The sequence below is a fragment of the Bombina bombina genome, chromosome 4 (assembly GCF_027579735.1).
Source record: "Bombina bombina isolate aBomBom1 chromosome 4, aBomBom1.pri, whole genome shotgun sequence".
NCBI lineage: Eukaryota > Metazoa > Chordata > Amphibia > Anura > Bombinatoridae > Bombina > Bombina bombina.
In genome coordinates this window covers 614462196-614479042 of record NC_069502.1, presented here as the reverse complement: position 1 = coordinate 614479042, position 16847 = coordinate 614462196, and the positions used below count along the sequence as shown (strand labels likewise).

General features: G+C 39.4%; 1 protein-coding gene across 1 annotated transcript in view; it reads right to left on the bottom strand.

Moving 5' to 3' along the window:
* Positions 1 to 16847, bottom strand: part of LOC128657700 (uncharacterized) — a 114017-nt gene that overhangs the window by 18215 nt on the left and 78955 nt on the right. Inside the window, exon 12 of the mRNA XM_053712103.1 lies at positions 12151 to 12302. Coding sequence (XP_053568078.1) covers positions 12151 to 12302 — 152 coding nt within the window. The remainder of the gene's footprint in view (positions 1 to 12150; positions 12303 to 16847) is intronic.

Sequence of the window (16847 nt, the reverse complement as noted above, 5' to 3'; positions counted from 1 at the left end):
ATTTAATTATTTCCTTTCTCTCCTTCTTCTTTTATTCAAATAGGACTTAGTAGCTCTGTTTTTGGCTGATATTTTTCTTTTAGTGACTACTGAAACTCAAATTTTTTTTTATTTTTTTTCCCCCTTTATCCTGTTTTTGACCCTCTCTTGGTAATCCTTCTTGATTATTAATTAATCAAGAGGAGTCAGATAGAATTTCTAAGGTTCTCAGGAAAAAGAGAAAAAAGAACAAGTATTTCTGAGTTGTTAATATATCTTTAAATAGTCAGATTATCTCTCATCTAGTTACTATCAGCAACCAGTTGATAAGTAAAATTTTTATAGTTCAGGGATAATGTCTTATACTTTACAATTAAGCGTTTTCTTCTTTTCTCTCTCCTTCCCCTCTCCTTCTCCTTCCCTTCCTTTTCTCTTCCCTTTTTTTTTTAAGCCAAAGCCTGTAAACTAAATATTACTTCAGTTTAACTATGTCTTTCAACAAACCAAATGTCTTAATTCAGAAACCCTTTTTCTAATAAGTGATATTCCTTTTGATCATAGACTAGGGTCAATAAATGATAACAATCCTTTACCAAATTTAAAATTGACAGGCTTAGATTGCAAACTTTATGAGATAATTTAAACCACCATTAAACACTTTTTTTGTAAATTGGGGGAAGACTCCCCCTTTCCTTTTCCCTTTTTCTTTATACAAAGCATGTATTCCTAAAACTTGCAAACATTCATTTATTGATTTACTTTTGTTCGTTTTGTCTGAGTAATCTATAATCGTAATAAGACAATTATTGCCCTCCTTCCCCTTCTTTTGTTCTTTTTTACCTCTTTCTCTATCCGTTAGCTATGCAGAGGGAAGAGGGCAGAAAATCAAATGTCAGAGCCCCTTTTTAGCAAATCATAAGTTTTTTTAGACTGAACCCAAGGCTATACTAATTAAATAGGGGAAATCGATTTTACAAATTTGTAACAAGTACCTTAATGCAGATTGAGATATATTGTATTTATATTATAAATTCCTCCTATTGCCCTCTCTTAGTATTTTTCTCTTTTTTTCCCCTTCCCTTTGTCTTCTCTTCCTTTCCCTATCTTATACACCTCTATATATATTCAGGTAACAAAGACAGGTTTATGCAAGAAAAAAGTTCATCCAGTAATCATACAGCTTTGCTTAGAGTGGGATAAGATTTCACCCCTTCCTTCTCCTTTTTTCCTTTCCTTCCCCCTCCTTTGTTACAAAAATAAAAGTACCTGGCCCCTGTCCGTGGGGATCTGGTGTAACAGTTCTTTTGGATCAGGGAGAGGATCTTTAAGTAAATCCTATGTCCGGATCCCCCCCTCGCAGCATCGGTGGGGGGAGGAACACCGGTGTTCCAAATGGGAAGGTATGCAAGTTTCCAGCCCTCTGTTTCAGGGTTAATACAGCAGGCTGTTGCTGGAGCCCTCACAGGGCAGCTCTTTACAACGTGAGGGTATTACTTCGGTGTAGGTTCAAGGAGGAATCCTGATTGAGCCCAAAACAAGGTATGCAGTTCAAACTCTGTATCTGCAGCTCTCTTTGCCAGACAGGGACAGTTCAGCTGTTTGAAAGTATCTGTCTGTGCGGCTAAGGCAACTGTGAGTGTCGCTGCCACTCCCCCTTGACTGATGGATCCAGGCCACCGGGGGGTGGAACACAGCTGGAGCCGATGGTTCACGGAGCAGCCGACCTCCGCTGCTCCCAGGCGTCAGCGCCGCTCAACCTCTCCAGTCGGTCCCGCTGCTAGCCGCCAATGCTCAGCTCCAGGTCCCCGTCTGCAGACAAACAAGCTCCAGGTGAGTCAAGCGGGATTTTGTTTGGGAGCTGGGTCCGTATTGCAGCGTCTTCTCCTTATTCCCACATTGCCGATGTTACTGTTAGTGTGCTGACAGGAGGGCTGCTAGGCTGGAAGACAAGTTATAAAGTTTAGCCTGCTCCTCTCTCACTGTATCCCAGTCTTGTTTTAGCCTTTGATTTTTCCAGTTATGTTTCCTGTTACATAGGAACGGTTTTCAGGTAGGAGCCTTTAGTTTTTAAATCAATTCGTTATCAAAGTAATGGCAAATTATTCTACCATGTTGCCATTTGTTGGTGTGCAATCAGTGCGGTGTCTTAGCACTGTTAGGAGAACCGGTAGCCGAGTGTAAATTACTTTAACAAGCTGCCCAGGGCCTTGGGTGTTCGGCACGTTTTCCCTCTGCCAATAGCTCGTTTAGGAAATGTGGAGCAGGTGTCTACCTGACCTTACACCTGTGCTCCTCCCACCGGATCTCTCCCATAGCATACCAAGAGCATGCAATTTTAAGCAACTTTCTAATTTACTCCAATTATCAATTTTTCTTCGTTCTCTTGCTATCATTATTTGAAAAAGAGGGCATCTAAGCTTTTTTTGGTTTCAGTACTCTGGACAGCACTTTTTTATTGGTGGATGAATTTATCCACCAGTCAGCAAGGACAACCCAGGTTGTTCACCAAAAATGGGCCGGCAACTAAACTTACATTCTTGCATTTCAAATAAAGATACCAAGATAATGAAGAAAATTTGATAAAAGGATTAAATTCGAAATTTGCTTAAAATTTCATGCTCAATCTGAATCACAAAATTAAACTTTTGGGTACAGTGTCCCTTTAACTACTAACTTTTAAATGCGTTAGGGATCTTGACAGGGTAGGGTGTACCGCTCACTTTTTGGCCTCCCAGGACAGACTCGTAATACCGGCGCTATGGAAGTCCCATAGAAAAAAGACTTTAAGAAGTTTACGTAAGTCGTTTTGCGGTAAGGCCAAAGAAGTGTGCGGTACACCTAAACCTTCAAGACTCGTAATACCAGCGGGCATAAAAAAGCAGCGTTAGGACCTCTTAACGCTGCTTTTTTACCCTAACGCACAACTCGTAATCTAGCCGAGAGTTTTCAGAAGCAAATCGCTGATAGATTGTGATTGAGGGCATAATTGTAAAAACTGCATCTACATATGATTCTAAGGCTAATGTTTGATTTAAATACACTACTATGTCTTGCATGTATTTACTGTTTTACATCCATTTAAAGACATGCAGAGCTAACAGGAGAGTCAGACAACAGAAGAGACAGGCATGAGGGGACAGCAGCGAGGAGGGGGAAAAAAAGAGAGTCATTTATCACTTCACATAAAGTGCCAGATTACATTCTATTTTCTTTGTTTACTGGAGCTAACAGCAGTTGCCTAGAGGGAGGCCTATACAAATTTTACATTAGGGAAGTGAAAACATTCTACATTACAAAGTACTGAACAACAGGCACTGTTGGTTCCACAAGCCTAAAGTAAAGAGCAAGTGTATTTACTAAAGACTAAGTTCACACAACTGTAAGCTCTGGTAAACATAACAAGCAATATAATAACATGGTAAATCACCTGAGTGAGTTTAGAAAGGCCTTGTGTACAATTTGCAATTGTTGTGATAAACAGAAATAAAGCAAGTCATTTAGTTCCGAGAGTATCACAAATAAACTGATAAAGGACAATAGTGCAGCACTTAGTGGATAAAAAAAATCAATCTGCAGTTATCATCAGCATCCGTGGGGATGTTTAAACTCAAGCAACAGAACAAACAAGAACACTCATTCAACAAACATTCTGAAATGGAAAGCTGTATAATCAAGTGATTCTCTTCACATCTAATCAGAAAAATGTCAAAATAAAACAGGGTCTACTTTTTTGAAGAAAATTATATTCAGTGGGGTGAAAGGTCTGTAATTTTGTATTACTTTTCAAAGAGCATATTTTAAGAATTGCAAGAGTTTGTCACATGACAAATGTGTAATCTGAGGTACAAAACACGGTCACAGAACAGTTACAGCCTAATTGCACTCTGTATAATGACTGTAATCTCTAAGGCCTAGATTTAGAGTTCGGCGTTAGCCGTGAAAACCAGCGTTAGAGGCTCCTAACGCTGGTTTTAGGCTAACTCCGGTATTTGGAGTCACTCAAAATAGGGTCTAACGCTCACTTTTCAGCCGCGACTTTTCCATACCGCAGATCCCCTTACGTCAATTGCGTATCCTATCTTTTCAATGGGATCTTCCTAACGCCGGTATTTAGAGTCGTTTCTGAAGTGAGCGTTAGAGCTCTAACGACAAAACTCCAGCCGCAGGAAAAAAGCAGGAGTTAAGAGCTTTCTGGGCTAACGCCGGTTCATAAAGCTCTTAACTACTGTACCCTAAAGTACACTAACACCCATAAACTACCTATGCACCCCTAAACCGAGGTCCCCCCACATCGCCGCAACTCGATTAAATTTTTTTAACCCCTAATCTGCCGAACGCCACCTACGTTATACTTATGTACCCCTAATCTGCTGCCCCTAACCCCGCCGACCCCTGTATTATATTTATTAACCCCTAACCTGCCCCCCACAATGTCGCCGCAAGCTACTTACAATAATTAACCCCTAATCTGCCGACCGCAAAGCGCCGCCACCTACGTTATCCTTATGTACCCCTAATCTGCTGCCCCTAACACCGCCGACCCCTATATTATATTTATTAACCCCTAATCTGCCCCCCTCAACGTCGCCGACACCTGCCTACACTTATTAACCCCTAATCTGCCGAGCGGACCTGAGCGCTACTATAATAAAGTTATTAACCCCTAATCCGCCTCACTAACCCTATCATAAATAGTATTAACCCCTAATCTGCCCTCCCTAACATCGCCGACACCTAACTTCAATTATTAACCCCTAATCTGACGACCGGAGCTCATCGCTACTATAATAAATGGATTAACCCCTAAAGCTAAATCTAACCCTAACACTAACACCCCCCTAACTTAAATATAATTTAAATCTAACTAAATTAATTAACTCTTATTAAATAAATTATTCCTATTTAAAGCTAAATACTTACCTGTAAAATTAATCCTAATATAGCTACACTATAAATTATAATTATATTGTAGCTATTTTAGGATTAATATTTATTTTACAGGCAACTTTGTAATTATTTTAACCAGGTACAATAGCTATTAAATAGTTAAGAACTATTTAATAGTTACCTAGTTAAAATAATAACAAAATTACCTGTAAAATAAGTCCTAACCTAAGTTATAATTAAACCTAACACTACCCTATGAATAAATTAATTAAATAAAATACCTACAATTACCTACAATAAAACCTAACACTACACTATCAATAAATAAATTAAATACAATTTCTACAAATAACTACAATTACATAAACTAACTAAAGTACAAAAAATAAAAAAGAACTAAGTTACAAAAAATAAAAAAATATTTACAAACATAAGAAAAATATTACAACAATTTTAAACTAATTACACCTACTCTAAGCCCCCTAATAAAATAACAAAGACCCCCAAAATAAAAAAATGCCCTACCCTATTCTAAATTAATAAATTTAAAAGCTCTTTTACCTCACCAGCCCTGAACAGGGCCCTTTGCGGGGCATGCCCCAAGAAATTCAGCTCTTTTGCCTGTAAAAAAAAACATACAATACCCCCCCCCCCAACATTACAACCCACCACCCACATACCCCTAATCTAACCCAAACCCCCCTTAAATAAACCTAACACTAAGCCCCTGAAGATCATCCTACCTTGTCTTCACCATACCAGGTTCACCGATCGGTCCAGAAGAGCTCCTCCGATGTCCTGATCCAAGCCCAAGCGGGGGGCTGAAGAGGTCCATGATCCGGCTGAAGTCTTCATCCAAGCGGGCCAGAAGAGGTCTTCCATCCGATTGAAGTCTTCATCCAAGCGGCATCCATCCGGAGCGAAGCGCCAGCATCCTGAAGACCTCCACCGCGGAACATCCATCCTGGCCGACGACTGAACGACGAATGACGGTTCCTTTAAATGACGTCACCCAAGATGGCGTCCCTCGAATTCCGATTGGCTGATAGGATTCTATCAGCCAATCGGAATTAAGGTAGGAATATTCTGATTGGCTGATGGAATCAGCCAATCAGAATCAAGTTCAATCCGATTGGCTGATCCAATCAGCCAATCAGATTGAGCTCGCATTCTATTGGCTGTTCCGATCAGCCAATAGAATGCGAGCTCTATCTGATTGGCTGATTGGATCAGCCAATCGGATTGAACTTGATTCTGATTGGCTGATTCCATCAGCCAATCAGAATATTCCTACCTTAATTTCCGATTGGCTGATAGAATCCTATCAGCCAATCGGAATTCGAGGGACGCCATCTTGGGTGACGTCATTTAAAGGAACCGTCATTCGTCGTTCAGTCGTCGGCCAGGATGGATGTTCCGCGGTGGAGGTCTTCAGGATGCTGCCGCTTCGCTCCGGATGGATGCCGCTTGGATGAAGACTTCAATCGGATGGAAGACCTCTTCTGGCCCGCTTGGATGAAGACTTCAGCCGGATCATGGACCTCTTCAGCCCCCCGCTTGGGCTTGGATCAGGACATCGGAGGAGCTCTTCTGGACCGATCGGTGAACCTGGTATGGTGAAGACAAGGTAGGATGATCTTCAGGGGCTTAGTGTTAGGTTTATTTAACCCCTTAATGACCAAGGACGTACGCCACACGTCCTCAAAAAAAAGACAGTTAATGACCGAGGACGTGTGGCGTACGTCCTTGGTCTGGAAAGCAGCTGGAAGCGATCCTGCACGCTTCCAGCTGCTTTCCGGTTATTGCAGTGATGCCTCGATATCGAGGCATCCTGCAATAACCCCCCTTGGCCATCCGATGCAGAGAGAGCCACTCTGTGGCCCTCTCTGCACCGGACATCGGTGGCCGGTATCGTTGGTGGGTGGGAGCAAGTCTGGGAGGCGGGTGGTCGGCCATCGATGTGCCGAATGGAGTGGAGGGGGGCGGGATCGGGGGCGGGAGGGGCGGGAGCGTGCACGGGAGCGCGCGCGTGCACGGGGGGGCGGCGGGCGGGCGCGTGCACGGGGCGGGAGCGGGAGGGAACCGCTGCACTACAGAAAAATAAACTGGGAGAAGTAAAAAAAATAAAGTTTTTAAAGCTGTTAATAAACAGCTAAGGGACATGGAAGGGGTGGGGGGTTGATCTTGGGGGGGGGGGGAAGCTACACTACAGAAAAAATCATTTAAAAAAATAAAAAGGCACATTTTTTTGACTACACTGGGTACTGGCAGACAGCTGCCAGTACCCAAGATGGCGCCCATTAAGGCAGAGGGGGAGGGTTAGAGAGCTGTTTGGTGGGGGATCAGTGAGGCTGGGAGCTAAGGGGGGATCCTACACAGCAGCATATGTAAATATGCTAAAAAAAACACAAATAAAGCCCAAATATAGCTTTTATTTTAGTACTGGCAGAGTTTCTGCCAGTACTTAAGATGGCGGGGACAATTGTGGGGTGGGGGAGGGAAGAGAGCTGTTTGGGAGGGATCAGGGGGTCTCATGTTTCAGGTGGGAGGCTGAGCTCTACACTAAAGCTAAAATTAACCCTGCAAGCTCCCTACAAGCTACATAATTAACCCCTTCACTGCTAGCCATAATACACGTGTGAAATGCAGCGGCATTTGGCGGCCTTCTAATTACCAAAAAGCAACGCCAAAGTCATATATGTCTGCTATTTCTGAACAAAGGGGATCCCAGAGAAGCATTTACAACCATTTGTGCCATAATTGCACAAGCTGTTTGTAAATGATTTCAGTGAGAAACCTAAAATTGTGAAAAATTTAACGTTTTTTTTTAATTTGATCGCATTTGGCGGTGAAATGGTGGCATGAAATATACCAAAATTGGCCTAGATCAATACTAGGGGTTGTCTACTACACTACACTAAAGCTAAAATTATCCCTAAAGGCTCCCTACATGCTCCATAATTAACCCCTTCACTGCTGGGCATAATACACGTGTAGTGCGCAGTGGCATTTAGCAGCCTTCTAATTACTAAAAAGCAACGCCAAAGCCATATATGTCTGCTATTTCTGAACAAAGGGGATCCCAGAGAAGAATTTACAACCATTTAAGCCATAATTACACAAGCTGTTTGTAAATAATTTCAGTGAGAAACCAAAAGTTTGTGAAAAAAATTGTAAAAAAGTGAACGATTTTTTGTATTTAATCGCATTTGGCGGTGAAATGGTGGCATGAAATATACCAAAATGGGCCTAGATGAATACTTTGGGATGTCTACTAAAAAAAAATATATACATGTCAATGGATATTCAGAGATTCCTGAAAGATATTAGTGTTCTAATGTAACTAGCGCTAATTTTGAAAAATAATGGTTTGGAAATAGCAAAGTGCTAATTGTATTTATGGCCCTATAACTTACAAAAAAAGCAAAGAACATGTAAACATTGGGTATTTCTAAACTCAGGACAAAATTTAGAAACTATTTAGCATGGGTGTTTTTTGGTAGTTGTAGATGTGTAACAGATTTTGGGGGTCATAGTTAGAAAAAGTGTGTTTTTTTCAATTTTTTCCTCATATTTTATATTTTTTTTTATAGTAAATGATAAGATATGATGAAAATAATGGTATCTTTAGAAAGTCCATTTAATGGCGAGAAAAACGGTATATAATATGTGTGGGTACAGTAAATGAGTAAGAGGAAAATTACAGCTAAACACAAACACCGCAGAAATGTAAAAATAGCCTTGGTCCCAAACGGACAGAAAATGGAAAAGTGCTGTGGTCATTAAGGGGTTAAGGGGGGTTTGGGTTAGATTAGGGGTATGTGGGTGGTGGGTTGTAATGTTGGGGGGGGGGATTGTATGGGTTTTTTTTACAGGCAAAAGAGCTGAATTTCTTGGGGCATGCCCCGCAAAGGGCCCTGTTCAGGGCTGGTAAGGTAAAAGAGCTTTTAAATTTATTAATTTAGAATAGGGTAGGGCATTTTTTTATTTTGGGGGTCTTTGTTATTTTATTAGGGGGCTTAGAGTAGGTGTAATTAGTTTAAAATTGTTGTAATATTTTTCTTATGTTTGTAAATATTTTTTTATTTTTTGTAACTTAGTTCTTTTTTATTTTTTGTACTTTAGTTAGTTTATGTAATTGTAGTTATTTGTAGAAATTGTATTTAATTTATTTATTGATAGTGTAGTGTTAGGTTTTATTGTAGGTAATTGTAGGTATTTTATTTAATTAATTTATTGATAGGGTAGTGTTAGGTTTAATTATAACTTAGGTTAGGACTTATTTTACAGGTAATTTTGTTATTATTTTAACTAGGTAACTATTAAATAGTTCTTAACTATTTAATAGCTATTGTACCTGGTTAAAATAATTACAAAGTTGCCTGTAAAATAAATATTAATCCTAAAATAGCTACAATATAATTATAATTTATAGTGTAGCTATATTAGGATTAATTTTACAGGTAAGTATTTAGCTTTAAATAGGAATAATTTATTTAATAAGAGTTAATTAATTTCGTTAGATTTAAATTATATTTAAGTTAGGGGGGTGTTAGTGTTAGGGTTAGACTTAGCTTTAGGGGTTAATCCATTTATTATAGTAGCGATGAGCTCCGGTCGTCAGATTAGGGGTTGATAATTGAAGTTAGGTGTCGGCGATGTTAGGGAGGGCAGATTAGGGGTTAATACTATTTATGATAGGGTTAGTGAGGCGGATTAGGGGTTAATAACTTTATTATAGTAGCGCTCAGGTCCGCTCGGCAGATTAGGGGTTGATAAGTGTAGGCAGGTGTCGGCGACGTTGAGGGGGGCAGATTAGGGGTTAATAAATATAATATAGGGGTTGGCGGTGTTAGGGGCAGCAGATTAGGGGTACATAGGGATAATGTAAGTAGCGGCGGTTTACGGAGCGGAAAATTAGGGGTTAATAATATAATGCAGGGGTCAGCGATAGCGGGGGCGGCAGATTAGGGGTTAATAAGTGTAAGGTTAGGGGTGTTTAGACTCGGGGTACATGTTAGAGTGTTAGGAGCAGACGTAGGAAGTGTTTCCCCATAGGAAACAATGGGGCTGCGTTAGGAGCTGAACGCTGCTTTTTTGCAGGTGTTAGGTTTTTTTTCAGCTCAAACAGCCCCATTGTTTCCTATGGGAGAATCGTGCACGAGCACGTTTTTGAGGCTGGCTGCGTCCGTAAGCAACTCTGGTATCGAGAGTTGCATTTGCGGTAAAAATGCTCTACGCTCCTTTTTTGGAGCCTAACGCAGCATTTTTTTGAACTCTCGATACCAGAGTTAATTTTATGGTGCGGCCAGAAAAAAGCCTGCGTAGCGTTAACAGCCCATCTACCGCCAAACTCCAAATCTAGGCCTAAGAAACCACTTGAAATGGCACAATAAACTTTATCTGCAGATTTTCTATGCACTTTAAATGCACAATTTCTAAACTTCAAAGTAATACTACTGTAGCTATAACACATAAAACATATGTATTTAAAGATATTTAAGATTTAAGTGACCCATTAAGGGCCAGATTACAAGTGGGCCATTAACAATTACGCACAAGCGATAAGGGTTTTATAGCGGCTGTTTGCACACATTGGGTTTTCTGCTCGCATAACCAGTTGAAAGTAAACATGATCACTTGAGCACAATCTCAATTTACTCTGGAATGATTACCGCATCCTTAGAGCTCTGGTTAACTGTCTAATAAAAATTATTTTAAACAAACATTGCACAAAAAAGTACAAAGCTCAAAGATATGAGGTCTCAGGTGTTAGAAAAAAAAAGCAGGCAAAGGGCTTTAACATTGAGATACGTTCATATACGTATATAAATATGTATTTGTATGTATGTATATACATATATATATATATATACACATCTATATATAAATATATATGTTTATATGTCTGTACATATGCATTTAAGTATTTATATGTGTGTTTATATGTATTTACAGACATATATACACAAATATACACATACAAGTAGCAAATAAAGCATGTCATTTTAAACAACTTTCTGATTTACTTTTATCATCAAATTTGTTTTGTTCACTTGGTATTCTATGTTAAAAGCTAAACCTAGGTAAGCTCATAAACTGATCTCTAAGCCGTTGAAGGTCGCATTTTATCTCAGTGCATTTTGACAGTTTTTCACAGTTAGACAGTGCTAGTTCGTGTGTGACATATAGATTCCATTGTGCTCGCCCCCGTGGAGTTATTTATGTGTCAGCACTGATTGGCTAAAATGCAAGTCTGTTAAAAGAACTGTGATAAGGGAGCAAGGGAGCAGTCTGCAGAGGTAAAACGTGTATTAATATAACAGTGTTGGTTAATCAAAACTGGGGAACAGATAATAAAGAGATTATCTATCTTTTTAAACAAACAAACTTTTCAAATAGACTGTCCCTTTAAGTAGATGAAACATGTAAACACATTTATGCAATATTCATATTTAATAAAGTTTTATAATGTGTATTTACTGTACTTGAGAATATGCGCTTGTGTTTGTGCGCGAGTCAGTTCTTAGGTTTTTTATACAATTTTTTTTGCTCCATTGACTTATATGGTGGGAATACGTTATTGCTTGCGATATCCTAAGTCCGGCTTTTTACACTCGTTGGGTTAGCCCATGAGTTAAAACAGTTTACTTTCAACTCATAACACATGCGCAAACCGATGCACACAAAAAGCTTACTTCTAGCGCAGTTAACGCTCGAGCGGGAGGGTTAAATAGCGCTCCACTTGTAACTTAGCCCTAAATACATATATTTAAGGAGTGACAGATTCAGCTGAGTACAGAAACGTTTAGGCAAAAGAACCAGACAAAATAACACTCGAAATCCAAAGACATAGAAGTAATAAGTAAACTTAATAAGCTGTTTATGTTGCTTCCTACTGAATTATAAATCAACCAGTTAAAACAAAATATGTGTGACCTGCTCTAGTGCAGTGGTGGACAACTGGAGAATGCAGGTTTCATAGGCTTCACATGCAAGAACAAAAGTAATCTTCTCTTTTACCCCACAGAACACGTGCAGTCCCCTCTCCATTCACTCTCCCCTTCAATCCACTCTTGAAATCTAATATATTGTTGAAAAGTACTTGTGTTCCTCTTGATGACAAATATTGGATACTTTCTGTTGCCCCTCACTGTGTGTACCATCCCTAATGAAATATTAGTATTAATTAGTCTTCCTTATGCAAAGATACCATCTGACCAAGGCTGCTACTACCCAGAGATTGTATACACTCGTACTTTACAATATAACCTGCAATATTACCTTTTTCTGGGCATATTTACTGGTGGGGGAATCCCACTGGCGTGAGACACAGGAGTTAAAGATCGCTGCATTTCTGTTATTGACCAACATGCTGGATTTTTTTCTATCATTGCACTGCTCTTTCTTCGTGCCATTGCGCTTTCACTCGTGTTCTGATTAAAAAAAAAGTAACTTTTTAGAAAACAACTCCGTTTAATACAAATAAAGCCCTAATGGCAGGGTGTTTGTGTTAAGTGCATATCTGATTTTCTATATAGCGTTGTGAATCATGTGTAGTTATAAGAAAACATAATGGGCTAGATTACAAGTGAGGCACAAACTGTTTTGTGCAAGCAATATCGTCTTTTCGCAATGCTTTTTAATTGTGCTGATATTACAAGTTGAGCGATCCTCACCGCGATCTCAGATCTGTGGTAAACTGTTTTCCAAAACAAAAAAGTTGAGCAAAACACATCAAAAATACATTACAAAGTACAGTAACACTCATAATAACACCGTCTAATAAAAAAATAAAAAAAAATATATTGCACAAAAAAGTTATAAGGGCTCTAAGATATGAGATCTTGAGTGTTAGAAAAAAAAGGCCGCCAAATTACTTTAACATAGAGATACATACAGATGCATTAATAAAGATGTATTTGTATGTATATAGATATGTATATATACTGTATGTGTGTACATATATATTAATGCATTTATATGTGTATAAATGTATTGACAGACACATATAAACACATAAATATATATGAACACATATACAGAAATATATATATATATATATATATATATATATATATATATATATATATATATATATATATATATATATATATATATATACAGGGAGTGCAGAATTATTAGGCAAGTTGTATTTTTGAGGATTAATTTTATTATTGAACAACAACCATGTTCTCAATGAACCCAAAAAACTCATTAATTTCAAAGCTGAATAGTTTTGGAAGTAGTTTTTAGTTTGTTTTTAGTTATAGCTATTTTAGGGGGATATCTGTGTGTGCAGGTGACTATTACTGTGCATAATTATTAGGCAACTTAACAAAAAACAAATATATACCCATTTCAATTATTTATTTTTACCAGTGAAACCAATATAACATCTCAACATTCACAAATATACATTTCTGACATTCAAAAACAAAACAAAAACAAATCAGTGACAATATAGCCACCTTTCTTTGCAAGGACACTCAAAAGCCTGCCATCCATGGATTCTGTCAGTGTTTTGATCTGTTCACCATCAACATTGCGTGCAGCAGCAACCACAGCCTCCCAGACACTGTTCAGAGAGGTGTACTGTTTTCCCTCCTCGTAAATCTCACATTTGATGATGGACCACAGGTTCTCAATGGGGTTCAGATCAGGAGAACAAGGAGGCCATGTCATTAGATTTTCTTCTTTTATACCCTTTCTTGCCAGCCACGCTGTGGAGTACTTGGACGCGTGTGATGGAGCATTGTCCTGCATGAAGATCATGTTTTTCTTGAAGGATGCAGACTTCTTCCTGTACCACTGCTTGAAGAAGGTGTCTTCCAGAAACTGGCAGTAGGACTGGGAGTTGAGCTTGACTCCATCCTCAACCCGAAAAGGCCCCACAAGCTCATCTTTGATGATACCAGCCCAAACCAGTACTCCACCTCCACCTTGCTGGCGTCTGAGTCGGACTGGAGCTCTCTGCCCTTTACCAATCCAGCCACGGGCCCATCCATCTGGCCCATCAAGACTCACTCTCATTTCATCAGTCCATAAAACCTTAGAAAAATCAGTCTTGAGATATTTCTTGGCCCAGTCTTGACGTTTCAGCTTGTGTGTCTTGTTCAGTGGTGGTCGTGTTTCAGCCTTTCTTACCTTGGCCATGTCTCTGAGTATTGCACACCTTGTGCTTTTGGGCACTCCAGTGATGTTGCAGCTCTGAAATATGGCCAAACTGGTGGCAAGTGGCATCTTGGCAGCTGCACGCTTGACTTTTCTCTCAGTTCATGGGCAGTTATTTTGCGCCTTGGTTTTTCCACATGCTTCTTGCGACCCTGTTGACTATTTTGAATGAAACGCTTGATTGTTCGATGATCACGCTTCAGAAGCTTTGCAATTTTAAGAGTGCTGCATCCCTCTGCAAGATATCTCACTATTTTTGACTTTTCTGAGCCTGTCAAGTCCTTCTTTTGACCCATTTTGCCAAAGGAAAGGAAGTTGCCTAATAATTATGCACACCTGATATAGGGTGTTGATGTCATTAGACCACACCCCTTCTCATTACAGAGATGCACATCACCTAATATGCTTAATTGGTAGCAGGCTTTCGAGCCTATACAGCTTGGAGTAAGACAACATGCATAAAGAGGATGATGTGGTCAAAATACTCATTTGCCTAATAATTCTGCACACAGTGTATAAGTGCATTAGAGCCCTTTGCCATTAAGTAGATGAAAAGATGTAAACATATATATATATATATATATATATATATATATATATACACATACAATATTCATATTTAATAAAGATTTTAACTATGTATTTACTGTAAATATTTCACATTTGCTAATGCGAATATGTTATTATATTATGTTGTTTGCACATTCTCGGGTGTTAGGGTTTTTTTCTACTTTTTTTTCTCCATTAATTTCTATGGGGGAATATATGCACACGCACGTGAAAACTTATGTTAGGCAGGAAACTTCCGGGCAGCGGCCATCTTAGGTCACAATATTCAGTGCTGCTCCAGCTCACAAGAAAATCTTTTTAAAATCCTTGCTATTCCAGCACATCCGAAGATGTGACCTACAGATACTAAAGTGTAAAGGATTTACACACCGTTTGAACTGAATATTGTGTTGCAGCCTCAATGTACCAGAGACTATTGTGACCCCCCAGCACGTGTCTACAGACAGTCTTTGGCATAAGCTGCATTAACCACATTAATTGCTATTGAACCTGCCTAACCATGGAGTAACTGGGCGCTATTATCAGGGAGCTAATGGCAGACTTTGAAAGGATGTTTTCTGAGAGGGTCGATAGGATTATTGCCTCCTCGCAGTCAAGAGATAATCTGACCCGCAACGCATGTCATAGTCTCGAGGCGGCGGAACTGACTACAGAAGCAGGGCCTGTTGTGCATCAGCAGGCTGTTTCGATCCCTGCTCTGCCATCTTGGAAGCCTTTAAGTATGCCCAGAACAGAGGAGGGAGCCAGCATAGGGTGAACACTGCAGATGATAGAAGATTTCTCTAAAGCAACTACACAATCTTGTGATTTGGGCCTCCTTAACTTACCTAAGGATGCAAACATAGGAACTTATTCATCCCACCTGGATGGGAGAGTGAACATGAGTCTCTGTATGGAGCAGTACAGCGATCGGCAGATGCGCCTGGGAGTGCGACCGGCTCCTATGAGTGCAACGCTGGAGTCCTGAGTGTGCCGATGAAGTTCAGTCCTTCAGAGACCGGGAGACTTATCTCCCTGCTAATCTTTTCTCCACCTGTCCCTATGGCCTTGCGAACAGGAGTGGGCTAGTTGGGGGCCTTAACCTGGGACCTAAGACATTGCTGGAACTTAGTCTTCCCAGAAGTAAACATTCTCAGCTTAGCCGCCTGGATGAGGACTTCGCCGGCTGGATGAATCCTTCAAGCGGGACTTCAAGAACTGTAAGTGGATCGTCGGGGGTTAGTGTTAGGTTTTTTAAGGGTTTTTGGGTGGGTTTTATTTTTAGATTAGGGTCTGGGCAGTAAAAGAGCTAAATGCCTTTTTAAGGGCAATGCCCATACAAATGCCATTTTCAGGGCAATGGATAGCTTAGGTTATTTTAGATAGTTTTTTTTGTTTGGCAGGGTTTGTTGGGTGGTGGGTTTTACTGTTGGGGGGTGTTTGTATTTTTTTGCCAGGTAAAAAAGCTGTCCTCTTTGGTGCAATGCCCCACAAAAGGCGCTCTTATGGGCCATTTGTAGTTTATTGTAGGCTAGGGGTTTTTTTATTTTTATTTTGGGGGGCTTTTTTATTTTGATAGGGCTATTAGATTAGGTGTAATTTTTTTTTTTTATAATTTGGTTTGTTATTTTTCGTAATTTAGTGTTTGTTTGTTTTTGTAACTTAGGTGTTTTTTTGTAATTTAGGACTCTGCAATAATGTTTAATTGTATATTTAAATATTTTTAGTAGGGTTAGGTTTTTTTAATATGTAATTTAGTTTATTTAATTGGTAGTTTAATTTATTTGTAGTATAATAGTTAGGGTAGGTTAATTAATAGTTTAAAATTAGTTTATTTTAATTCTACAGGTAAGTTTTAATTTATTTGCAGATAGGGATGTTGTAATTTTAATTTAAAGTTAAGGGGTTGTTAGGTTTAGGGGTTAATAGCTTAATTTAGTTTTTTGTGATGTGGGGGGCTGACGGTTTAGGGGTTAATAGGTTTAGTTAATGGTGGTGATGTGGGAGGCCAGAGGTTTAGGGTTTAATAAGTTTATTTAGTGGCGGTGGTGTCGGGGAGAGGCGGAATAGGGGTTAATAACATTATGTAGGTGTCGGCAGTGTCAGATTAGGGGTGTTTAGACTCAGGGTTTATGTTAGGGTGTTAGGTGTAAACTGAACTTTTTTTCTACCATAGAAATCAATGGGGTATGCTTCATTCTCTTGCAGCATCAAACAAAAGCTTTCGGTGCTTTCAGACTCCAATTGATTTCTATGGC